At 46.1% G+C, this 12,790-nt stretch overlaps 1 protein-coding gene across 6 annotated transcripts in view; it reads left to right on the forward strand.

Annotated features, from left to right (window-relative positions):
• Nucleotides 1–4,240: 4,240 nt before the first annotated feature.
• cux1a (cut-like homeobox 1a) overlaps nt 4,241–12,790 on the forward strand; it is a 170,411-nt gene continuing 161,861 nt past the window's right edge. For all 6 annotated transcript variants that reach the window (XM_088615795.1, XM_088615799.1, XM_088615800.1 and 3 more), the window contains exon 1: nt 4,241–4,596. In XM_088615795.1, the coding sequence (XP_088471921.1) occupies nt 4,534–4,596 (63 nt within the window). In that variant the 5' untranslated portion in view covers nt 4,241–4,533. The remainder of the gene's footprint in view (nt 4,597–12,790) is intronic.

Below are 12,790 nucleotides of genomic sequence, written 5' to 3' on the forward strand. Positions count from 1 at the left end.
ACGTGTCCCTCCAGCTGAGCTCCTCAGGCTCTGGTGACTGTACCAAGGTTAATTCACTTTGCATCTTTCCTATACATTTTATAGTAAAGCATCATGCTTTTCCTCCGATCGCTTATGATTCCTGTGCCATACGCTGCTCCAGTCTAACGATAATACCTCGATCTGCTGGAGTGGCGATTGCTCATAGGAATGGGGTGTATCAGTTAACGATGTTAATAACGAACCTGCAGTGCTGGAGGACAATGTTCTCTGCCAGCACACCGTGGATTTGACCGGTATTAGATTTCAGGGCTCTCATTCCACAGGTGATGTTTTCACTCGACCCAGCCTGATGCCCATCCCTAATCGTGCGTCAGTCTACTGGCTTGTCTTGAAAGCCTCACGCACGCCTGCCCTACATCAGGCACACCCCCACGTCGCCCCAGAGGGTGTGCGTTTTAAACACAGGGGCCCAGAGGTTAAGGGCTTGCAGCTTCGGGCAGCAGTAACCCTGTGAAAATGCCAGGCAAGAGGACTTTTTTAGGATTTAGAACCAAGAAGTTAAAACACAGCCACTTAATAAAGGAGTGGCAGGAAACCCCTGATTCTTCGCTGGCAGTTGATTGGCATCCAGACTTGTGTTCCCAAGGCAACCGACAATCACTCAAACACAATGAGCCTCATCGTTGTTTGCTGCTCTAATGGAGCTGAATCTCCTTTTAATTCTGCTTTTTTAATGTCATTACTTTTCATTACAGCTCCAGAGGAGCTGGCTGGTGTATTGCGAAAGCTGGCTGCTCAGGTGCGTTGGTTAGTCTGCTCTGAGAGTCCTGTGCCCGTGGCTCTGACACCAGGCCTGGAAACCCCCTCACCCCAAGTCAGCTCCCAGAGCGGGCAGCAGCCCCACTCCTGCTCATCTTCAGCTGGAACATACAGAAGGAGGGATCTGCAGCAGAAGCTTCCCTTTAACTCAGTCAGGGATATCAATCACATTTTAGAAAACAGCTACAACTGCACAGAAACGACACACAGCCTGTGTTTCTGGAAGCACAAAGCATTCTGCCAGCCATGTCAGCCACGCTGAATATCTTCCCTGATGTTTAAAGATCTTTTTATTCGCTGTCTGAGATGAGAAAGATGGGTGTGTGAGTCATGACACTCCTGAACTGTTCAGTCCCACGAATAAGACAACTTCCCTTACTTGGGATTCTTTATAAACCCCAAATAAGTTAAAAGTCATGGAAAGAACTGCTAAAAATCCATCCATCAATTTTCTAACAGTTTCATCTAATTCTGGGTTCTGGGGGTGCCGGTAAGCGATGGGCGCAAGTTTTCCAGAAGCTAATTAACCTTCCAGCCTGTCTTTGAACTGTGGGAGGAAACTGCAGCACCCAGAGGAAACCCACACAAACAAAGGGAGAACATACAAACTCCACTCAGACAGCACCCCAGGACCTGAACCCAGGGCCCAGTGCTGCGAGAGAGCATTCCTAATCTCTGCACCTCTGGGCCACCCATGATATACATCAATAATACTTAAAACCTGTTTTCTAGGTTAAATAATCGGCACTTTACAGTATTCAACATGAGGACGACTAATAGAATATGAATATAATTAACGCAGTATACAATCTGATGAAAACCGAATGGTCCACAGTCACAATAATGTCATTTGCTGACTGTGAAAAAGAAAACTGTTAAGATATTTAAAGATAGGAAAAAACGAGAGAGCAACCCAAAATAACACTGGTAAATCTGAAGTCCACTGTGCAAAACCTCAGTTTCAAAGCCGTCATTAAGGTCTAAAATCCTGCTTCATTACCCCAAATTATGTGGAACCAGGGGGCGTTCTCCAAATCAGTTCAATTGGAAAATGGAATTATCGCAGCAATCCACAAACATCCAAAAATAATCACAATGCGACCCCTTTAGTTTTAAAATAAGCACTCAGAAGTGCTGCCACCGCTCTCCGGTAACAAGCCAAGCTGGCAAGTTTTTATTTATACGGCCATGAAAATCAAATTGAACACAATAACTCTACTGATGTTTCACATACAGTACTTCTTAATGGGCTAAATCAGAGCAGCGAAGACTCTTTTCATTCCTGAAAGCTGAAGGTTGGCAGCGCAGCAGAGCTCCAGCCAGCCCCAGCCCTGTTCTGCTCTCAGGGGGTTCAGAAAGACGTGGCTTCTGATCAGGGATCAGATCAGGGTTCTGTTGGTTACCAGCGCAGGCCGCGCGGTGGGCCTGCCCAGTGCCCTCAGTGCACAGCGCCGCAGCTGTGCTCCGTGTAGCCGAGAGAAAACACTGGTGGGCAGGTAGAGGAGAGAGCTGGTTCGGCATTTCAACTGGGGCACCAGATCAGAGCCCCAGTGTGGTCATGTTTTAACATAGTAATGGGCGACCTGTAGCCTGAGGGCAGAGATCATCCCCAGTGAGTCTGAACAATAAAATAAGCCGAGCCGTTCACTAATACCACAGATATGACTGCTATAATGTCTTCAGAAAATAGGCAGCTTAAGGCAAGCAGCTCCTGGTTTCGCAGTGTGTCAAGTGCGTTGCTGGGGGAGGCTCTTGAGGGGTCTGGGCTGCTCGCTGCTGCCCATTAACCCCCGGCTGAGCGGGGTGTGACCGTCTCCCAGCCTGGGGTCAGGGATCCGACAGGGCCCGGCCGCGGGGAGCGGACCGGCTGGACCGGTCAGCAGCACCCCTCCCTCTGCACTGGAAATGCTCAACCGCTTTCCTAGGAGGGGGGCTGAGCTGCAGGAGGTCCCGGAACGCCTTTCCTGGGATTTGCTTCAGATTGGGTCTGGAATGGGATGGCAGATCTGGAGACGGCGTAGCAGAGGATGACATCTGAGTCCTCTTCACTCGTTATAATTTGTCATAGAAAGAAACCCAACTGTCTCAGTCTAGGAAGCGGAGCTCGTGTGGGGATTTTATTTACCGATTCACAGAATCTATCACTGTGCAGCGTGGCACTGGGCTGGAACCAGGAGATTCCTAGCTGGAAGAAAGACAGTGGTGTGTCATTTCCATGCCTGGCGCTGGGTAGTGCTTTCATAATTTATGCTTCACGCACACTGTCTTCCAAAGAAATTTTTAAAGAAGAGAGGCGTGTGTAATTGGAGACTGAAAAGCCGGCGGAGCGTAAAATCGCGCCGCTGTTGCTGAGCGTGTAGCAGCGCCACATGGCGAGCCCGGCGAGTCGCGCTGCGGCCGCTGGGGGCGCTGTGCCCCGCCAGTTCCGCTTCCTGAACAATGTGCGCCTTGAGCTTGACAGCTCGGACCACAGAGGCCATCGGTCCGAGCAACGACACTTCTGAGAATCCGAGCTGTCCACCCCTGGTGTCATGGACAAGATACAGACATATTCAATACCATGTTCATTCGTAACTCTAAACATCATTAAACCCGAACTAGGTGTAGTTATTTTAAAAAAATAAATTGCTTTGGAAATAACCCCCGGTTAGTTTCCATAACACAAAAAAACATTTACTACCTGTATTCTGATCTGTCTTTTAAGACCTGTTTTCCCGTGACCACAACCTTCAGCGTTTCATCAAACGTTTATAAATGCGGTTTTTATCGCGCGTGTGCTATTTTATTTGCTCTGTGCGATATGTAAACAAACTTCCGAGGAGGTTTCTTAATAATGCGTTATAGGTAATAGACACATAAAACAATTGACCAAATAAAACAGTGGCGGATACCATTATAATTTCTTTTTTTAATAATCGAATATTATTGATAATAATAATAATAATAATAATAATAATAATAATAATAATAATAATAATAATGCGATTTTATAAGGTTTATGTTTTATCTTGCTAATAATAATAATAATAATAATAAGGGGTGTTTATTTTTATAATAAATAATGTTTATTGATCATTGCATTATATCGAAAAAGGTAAATCTAATGAAAACCGATCCAGTTTTAAGAAAACTCCACTACACGTTTTGCTTCTAATTCAACTCTAACCTTTGGTCACTGTTCTGAAAACTTGGGAGTTTTTTTTTAAATATTAGATGTCAAAAGGTACTTTTTGATCAAACACTTTGGTAAATAAAATAAGCTTAAAAAAAGAAAACATACTCAAACCACTGTGCATAATGTATTACAATGTCGATATCCGTTTAAATATTTGCCCTCTTTTAATGGTTTCAATTTCGTATTTTTGTTTATAAAACAAAACGGAGGACGTAAAAAATAAAAAAAAATCAGCTGAAACCCCAAACACAAACGACACCGCCGCCTCATGAGGGTGACTTACAGCAGAGGCGCAGAGTCTGTGCGCGGAGAGTCCAGTCCGCGTTTTACCAGTTGAGGGAATCGCCGGGCCCCGTTCAATAACCGTATTCCGTGGCCCTGTTCAATACCGCAGGTTCCTGTTCAATAACTCCGTTCCGCGCCCCTGTTCAATAAGCGAAGGCCGCGTTCGATCGCTCCGCTCCGGGTTTTGCGAGCGCCCCCCCTCCTTCCCCGCTGAACTCCAGCCCCTCGCTCTCTCTCTATCAGCCTCTCACTCCGTCTCAATATGTCTCAAGATGGCGGCCAATGCGGGATCGATGTTTCAATATTGGAAGCGCTTTGATTTACAGCAGCTGCAGGTCAGCCTTTTTTTCCCCCCCTTGCTTGCTTTGCGCGCTCGAAGGCCGGTGCGAGGGGCGCCGTCCTGGGGGGTGCCGGTGGGTCTCTGGAGCCTCTCCTCGCCGGTGTTTGGGGCCGCTTTCCGAGCCCCTTTTCTCCCATTGATTAAAGCGGCTTTCTCGCTGATCGGAAATTGATCCTCTTTGTTCAATTCCCATCGATCAGCCATCATGGCGCCCCGGCGCCGCCGCGGGGAAACGGCCTTCCCGGCGATTCGGGCCCCGGCCCCGGCCCGCAGAGCACTTTAACTCCTCTTGGGTAACTTTGCAAGCCCGGAGAGGAGGTTTTTGATGGGTTTCGGTTGAATAATTGTGTTAAAAATGAAGTGCGTTGGTTGTTTTTCGCTTTCACGGGTGGCGCTGTGGCGACCGGAGCAGTAGCACAGAGGCACACGGGGGGAGAGAGAGAGAGAGAGAAAAAGAGAGAGAGTTGGGACTTATTTTTCTATTCGAAGTATTTTGTTTTAAAGCTTTGGTCACGTTAAAGTTGGCGGTTTTTATCGCTGTTTTGTTGAATTCGCGGGCTGGGGGGGGGGGACTTCGCCGGCTTGAGCCGCCCGGAGTCCCGGGAGGTTCATTTTTATACATGCATATATATATATAAAAATATATCTTTTATTAAGGGGGGTATTTTTCCACGAAGTCCTGCGGAGTGTTTTTGAAGACGCGTGTTATTAATAGAAGTTCTTGTCATCCTCTTTTCTGATCGAAAATAAAAGCGCTTTGCGTCTTAAAAAAACTCTTGCTTTTTTTGGTGGGGGGGTCTTTATTTACTCTTCTCCGTGGGTTGAATTCACAGTCCACGGCGGGAGCGTGTGAACTGCTTAAAAGGTTTACTGGTGAGTTTTGAAGTGTGCTGGGAGGAGGGGGCTGAGCTGCTCCTGGGGCATTTAAGATTTTATTTACTTCGGGGCTGTTTTGCACTGGTGCCTGACCAGAAGCGGCATGTTTTATGGAGACCCTGGGCGGGCGGCGGGTCCGTCAAGTTCAGGGACGGAGCGGGTCGCGTCCCGGCCCGGGGTCTTGACAGCGGGCGGGTCCGGGGGCTGCCGGGCCGGTTTGGGGGGGTCGGTTGTGTGTTTGTGTGTTTGTTTGTGTGTGGAGGGGAGAAAAAGAGGCGAAAGTAGGCTCATGAGAGCAGAGCCCGCTCCGCTCCTCAAGCCCGACAGGACTTCATCCTGCTGCCGTGCTTTGGCGAGGGGGGGAGGTCTGAAAGTCTCCGAAGTGGAAATGAAGTTGAACCTGGACAAAACCAAGTGCGCTCCCCCCCCCCCCCTTCGTTTCGTTTTTATTTATTTATTTTTTACAAAAAAATAAATAAAGCGTCGCTTTTGCGATCGCGGACGGGCATTTTTCGAGACGAGGAGGTGGAGGAGGTGGTGGTGGTGGTGGTGGGGGGCGGTTTTCTGTCGGAAAAACGTCGAGGTGGAGACCTGCGCGTCTGTTAATTTTGTTAAAAAATTTTTTGCACACCTGGAGGGGCGGTATGACCCGTCTGGTTCGGGAGCCGGTGACTCGGTTCGGCGGCGCTGCGCGGTTTTAACGCACCGTTTCCTTCGGCGGTGCGTCGGGAGAGTTGGGTGAACTTCGTCTGCCCCCAGCCCGCTAGACGGCCTGGGCTCTTCCCCAGTCCCGGTACATATCGACATTTAAAAAGGGAGGAGGAGGGGGGGTGTGTGATTTATTTTCATTCCAAGATGGAGTTTGGGTCGACGTGCAGGTAGCGGGACGTGTGTCGGTGGGGGTCCCGGGGGCTTTGGCGCTTAAAAAAACGGGGGTCTAACGAGTCGGTGGATCGGGCTCGGTGTGTTCCCCTTCCCTGCTCAAGGAGAGAGTGAAGAGGTGGTGGACAAGGTCTTTGTTGTGTGTGTGTGTGAGTGATGCTGTTAATAAGTTTGTCCACTGCCGGTCGGGTCCTTTCCCGCAGGCAGGAGCTGGCGACGGGGGCTTGTGAGATTTAGGTCTTTCCACCTCTACCTCCTCCTCTTCCTCCTCCTCCTCCTCCTTCTCCTGCTCCTGGGTCACAAAGAGGCCGTTCAGCCTCCTGCTCCAGCGAGGTCCGGCACTCCGCAGCTTCTCGGCTCGGACAGGAGGCTGCTTACTCCGCTGAAGAGTAACTCTGGGTTGAGATTGGAGGGGGGGATTCTAGTGTGTGTGCCTCCTGGAGCTCTTTGTGAGGTCCCGGAGCTGCCGCCTAGCTGGGGGGGTTGATTAAGTATTTATTAGTCGAGACTTGGCTGTCTCACAAAAACTTCAAGCCCTTCAGAGGTCGGCCGATCTGTTTGTCGGTGTCTGCTGGTATTTGATGAAGGGGTGACCCCCATGAGCATGCCACAGATGTTCTTGGTATGTGCTAATGCACTTCACTATAAAAGGGCAAGGCAGGCGTTATTAGTACTGCTACTGTACAGAAACTGACAGATCTGTATGCAAGTCCAATTGCGCACGCACACACACACACGGAGGTGTGATGTTTTCTGTGCTGAAGAGGCTGCAGATCGGAGACAGCTAAGGCAGACATGACTGAGTTTTGATTTTGAAGTCTGAAGTTAACAGTTGGCTTCTCTTTTCTTTGTTGTAACTGTTCAGCGTTCACTGTCTTCCTTCAGATTTGAGAGATTTCTTCTATTCGGTCTGATAAAATAGCTTCTGGAAATACCCTTTACTTTTAAATTCAAGGATACAAATAAATCAAACTTGTTTTTCAGGTCCTTTTTATGTTTGCTGCCGTTCTGAGTGCTGTGTTAGTGACACTGTTGATGCTTTTTGTTCTTCACTGCGTCATAACCACGGTACTCTCTCCCAGAACACATGAAAACACTCAACAGAAAGCAGATTAAAACATTTCTAACCCTTCTTGCATTGCATGAAGGACAGCCGTTGGTTTTTGTTAGAGTGATGGTGAGTTCACATTGCTTAAGGCCACCATACCATGTCCTTGTTCTTACGTATTAAAATATGTAGCCTATTTTGACTTGTGTGTGCAGAACTCTGCTTCATTGCCCACATTTGAATAATAGTCTGTTTACCTTGTGAGCATTGTCATCAGCTCATTTCTACCTTGGCTGTCATATAGCATGGTCCTAACTTAAAAATGATGCCTGCTCCTTGGCATTTTTTCCACTTAAATGTAGCCTGATTCTTTTCCTTTGCTTTTACAATGGAGTAGTATTAAAATGGGAGATCTTTCATATGAAGCCGCGATCTTGGTCACAGAGCAGTCTTTTTAGGGATGGCTTGTGAATTTAATTTTTATCTCAAACACACTGGATAGATGGCAATATGTTCCACTCCCAAATATGATTTTAAAGATTGTCTCCCATGCACAGGTTCCGCCTAAAAATGCATCACATTAGGTTGTGATAGCTGCCCTGTCATAAATGCAAGACCTATCGGGTTGTGCTAGTTCAGATTCTGGTGTAGGGAGCTGCAGACCCCAGCTAGGCCTGTGTGCACTCTTAACGAGCCCGTCTCGGTTACTGGTGACGATTAGTTCATTGTGCGCAAAGAGAATGAGTTGTGGACTGCTGAAAAATGTGCAAGCCATTGGAAAAGTTTTTAAAATTAAACTTATTGTGCTGAGTTGATAGTCTTGGCCTTATTGTAGGAATTTTGTGACTCTTAACCTCTTTTGGGGCTGAAATGTTTTTTAAATGTTTGTGTTCTATATCGAATATATTTACTCATCTTTCATTTAAAATTTTTAATTAAAACAAATTCATGCCAGATGTGTATGCAAAAAGCAATAAACCAGGGAACATTGTTTTCTTTAATAAGTGGTGTTTGTTACTTTACAATTGTGAACTTCAAACAATGTTTATTCCTTTTTTTAATTCAAAACTTCAAACACTAGGCCACAAACAGTAAAATAAAATGGTCCTTATAAATGATTGGATTTGTTTTAACTTTTATGGGACTATGTAAAGAAAAGAGTTGAAACATTTGTTTCAAGTTTTAATGTTGCTCCTGCTTAGTGCAAGAGAAATGTTTAGATGTAGAACACAGTGTGGTGTTTTAGTGAATGCCGAATTTGAGACATGAAATCCTTGATCAAACATTTGAGAAACTTGAATCTTCTGCTATTGTTTTTGCCAAACGTTCACATATATGAGCTGCACGACAGCTGCGTGATTTGACTGCCTTCCAATAATCCATGAGGGACGAAGTGTTCCACTGTGACCTTATGCTGTGATGTAGATAGAAGTGAGCTGCTGTCTCCTGGAAAGATCAGCTGTTCTGTGTCTTTTCACTTTTGACCTATAGCGAGTTTCTGTCCAGGTGAAAGACGTCCATTCATGTTTTATTAAGGTAAAGATCTGGCCAGTCAAACACAGGCTTAATGGAGGCATAAGAGAAATAGCACACCATTTGAATTTGACGCTCAAGAGGTCAGGATCCTGAAAGCTCGTTTGTACAAGCCACCCGGACAGTCAGGCTCTCAGATGTGGTGACTTTAATTTCTTTTTGTCTTAGACATTGAGCCCACAGGAGCTTGCATCTCTGCGGTCATGGGCTTTTTGATGAAGCTATGAATAAAAGAGTTTCTTGTAGGGCCTTCAAGAGAGGCATTCTCTCTTTTTTACGTGCATTGGGCTTTTTAGCGTGGATCCTTGAGAGGGGCTGTGACAGGCATTTCTCTGTAGTTAAAACACACGTGCTCATCTTGGAGCTCATTCTGACAATAAAAAGTGTGATTTGGCTTTTAGTGTGACGTGCGTCTCGACGTCTGTAACTTGTCCATAACTTAGTTACACAAATACCCACGGGAGGCTGTCGTGGTGGCAGATTATAAAAATCTGATGTTAATTAGTCACTTTATTCAGTGTTTTTTACAGCTAATCTGTGAGCTTCAGGAATTGTTGACAGGTGGTGCTAATTTCTGTCATTTGCAGATTTTGCTCTAAATACTGCCTCATGTGAGACTGACACTTTTCTTTATGCTCGTATAATATATCTAACACTGTATATGTGTAGGGCCTTGAAAATGGAAGAGCTCTGTTTTTTCAGCTTGCTTTAAACCTTCCAGATGAGGGTCTGACAGTGTTGTGATAGGGAAACAGAATGTTTAATCTTAAGCAGCTCTGAAGAGGCTGTTTTTCAGCAGAATGTGTGAATGTGTGCAGGTACGGAGCAGGCAGAGGCAGCCTGGCAGCAGTGCCAAGTGTGGGGCTGGCTGCTCTGGAGCTGCTGTGTTCATTAACAGCGTGTGCTGAGCTCAGAGGGAGCAGCCTGGCAGATCAGCCCGGCCCAGAGAGCACCATGATCAGAGGATTATTTCACACTGAAGGTAGGGGGGGATTAAAAAGTGTTCAGTAGGTTAAAATTGTCCTACAGCAGCACAGGGTCCCCTGGCTAGGCTCTTCCTGCTGCAGTGCTGGTTGGAGTTACAGAAGGTCGGGATGTTTTCTTATTAGAGCCAAGATTACAGGCAGCTTTTCCAGACCGTTTATTGCGTAGGAATCTCTTACTAATGCCGTCACCTTTCTACGAGAGCATGCAGTGCGGCTTTGTGTTCCAGTAAATGTCTGGTGATGTTTTGGTCTTGTCACCTTGGTCAGAGAGGCGCTTTAAGGGTGGTGCAGTGTGTGCGGATCCCGGCTGTTCTGGGAGCTGCGTGGTGTTTTAGTCTTCCCCGTGTGACTGCCAAGCGTCATCTTTCCAGACTCTGAAACGCCCTGCAGCAGGCCTCGCCATGCTTGTGGGCACATATCGCAGGGCTCAAGGATTTTAAACTTGTTTTTTTTGCGTTCCTAATTCTTGATTTACCACATTACAAGAAAACTCCCCCCCCCCCCCCACGTTTGCATATTTGTGTTGTAAAAACTATACAGATGCTGGTCAGTTTGCCTGCTTCTGCTGTAGCGTGTCATTCATGATCGAATCTGAGGGTTTCCGTTTTCAGAAATACTTTTAATGAGGCACAGGTGATGAAAAATGAGAAGCACAACTTTTCTGTATTGTAATCGTCTAAAAATGAATATCATATAAAGCACTGTCTGTCAAGTTGTCCGTTTGTGGATTTAAGGTAACTTGTTGAACATGTGTAGCTTCCAGTTCTGTGAGTAGCTTCTGCAGGATTAATACGCAAGATTTACAGTTATAATATTCTTAATGTAACAAATATAAAATCTTGAACTCCATGCTGACTTTCAGTATCATTTGACTTTGTTGTCTATCATAGAAATTTAGCCCATCAGGGCTGTAAAATAAAAACATTGAAATTCTTGCTACTTGAATTTTCTGTTTGTTTCTGCGGGCCTTTGATTGAGCTGAGGCAGGAGTGTCAAAATGTCTATACTGTTTGGTTCCCCAACATAAAGAAGTTTTATTGGTCGCTGCAGCATCAACATCCAAGCACCTGAGGATGAGTCATCACAGTTAAAAAACAGTACTAACTGACTGGTTTTGGCATTCACATGTCTGTGAAAATCCGGCAGGCGTGTCACACTCATTTTCATAAAATCCTTAGCACAGGCATTCCAGAAGCACTGATCTGCAGCTGATCTGCCCCCCCATAGACACTGTGCTTGTATTCCCCAGTCAGACCTACACTACTTTCAACTAGAACAAGCAAGTAAAATATTTGCGTGCTTCCAGGCAGCTTCCAGAATATTTCAGTGCTCTCACCATACTCCTTCTCAAGGGATTCTGTGCTTCAGACTGAGAACTGGGAGGTATTTATAGGCTTCTTTCTGATGGCGTTTGTAACCTCTTGTTTTGCTTCATATTTCTTACCGTCTTCATGGGCTACAAGACGCTGCTCCAGTCAGTTTGTCAGAGCAGCAAGAAAAGTGCTGACTGATCACAGCTGGGTCCTTTTTGTTGTTGGGCACGGTCTAAATTTAAAAAAGAAAAAAACAAACAGCATTTTCCCCAAGTGGCATAATACTGTCAATGTTTTCTTCCTCCTTTCCCAGTGTAGCCTAGTGTTAGCTGTAAAACAAAAATGGCTGACCTATATCTGTAGGTGTAACTTAATGACAGCCTTCAAATTCTGTTTCTTCTCCGGTTGTTTTTAACACATCTACTCCAAAGGTTCCAGGGTGTTAAGGAAGGCAGTTGAGACAGACATTGTAAATCTTCAGTAGACTCTCTTGTGGGCCTCTCGTGGTCGTTGAATGACTCTCTTGTACATTAAAGGGTAATTCAAAGCAAAAGCAGTGCGCGGTAGAAAATGGTTCAGTTATTTGGAGAGGGCTGTCGAGAAAGAAAGACTCTTCACTGCAGATGACCATCGCCGCCACGCGGTTTTGCAAAAACGGAAGTGACTCATTTTACAGATGGCTATATCGTGTTTCAAGTACTTTCATGTGATCATGTAAGTGATAAAATGTTCATTTTCTGTTCTCTGTTTGATTAGGCTATTCTCTGGTGATGTACCTGGGATGAAAGGAAATAGAAAGTCCCCCCCCTCCAACTGCACATTCCATTACACTCCCTTCCCAGCCTCATTTTCCCACTGGAGGCGGGCTCTGTGTGCCGGGATTTCACACGGGCCCTTCTCCCTCGCACAGTTTTATAGAAGCTCTGACGCCAAACGCATAATTAACTTGGAATGTGTTGTCCATTGTAGAGACAGAGATACTGAGCGGAGGCCCTCCCTCGAGCAGACAAGCAGCCGGCTCTGCTGAGCATGCCGATGTACCCCAGCCAGCTCTGGAGTCCCTGGCCCTGTCTTGAGTGCCGTGTGGCTTGGTGTGGCTGGTTCTGGTTGAACTGAAACTATAAACCACTGACCTTTATTCCTGCTCCCAGAAGACTGCTGCATCTTGTGACTTTCATTCCACTCTGGACTCATGATTACTTTTATTTAGTTTACTTGTTCACTTGATTGTTCTACATTGCTACTGTTTGCAGGTTTTTACACATCAGGAGCTGTAAATGTCACCTGTAAAACCTGCTGGACTGTGGTGTTCCAGGATTAGGAGTGAAATTCACGACATAGGCTATAGTGATGGTCAGCATGGTGGCCCTGGACCTGGGGTGCTGTCTACATGCAGTTTGTATGTTCTCCCTGTGTTTGTGTTGGTTTCCTCAATGTACTGAGGTTTTCTCCCTCAGTCCAAAGACATACAGGCAGATTAGGTGTCTCCTGGGAAGACAGGCCCTGGTGTGAGTCTGTGTGTCCCAGCTGCAGAAAGGTTTGCCATGGCTA

The sequence above is a fragment of the Lepisosteus platostomus genome, chromosome 22 (genome assembly GCF_059453375.1).
Source record: "Lepisosteus platostomus isolate fLepPlt1 chromosome 22, fLepPlt1.hap1, whole genome shotgun sequence".
NCBI classification, from domain to species: Eukaryota; Metazoa; Chordata; class Actinopteri; order Semionotiformes; family Lepisosteidae; genus Lepisosteus; species Lepisosteus platostomus.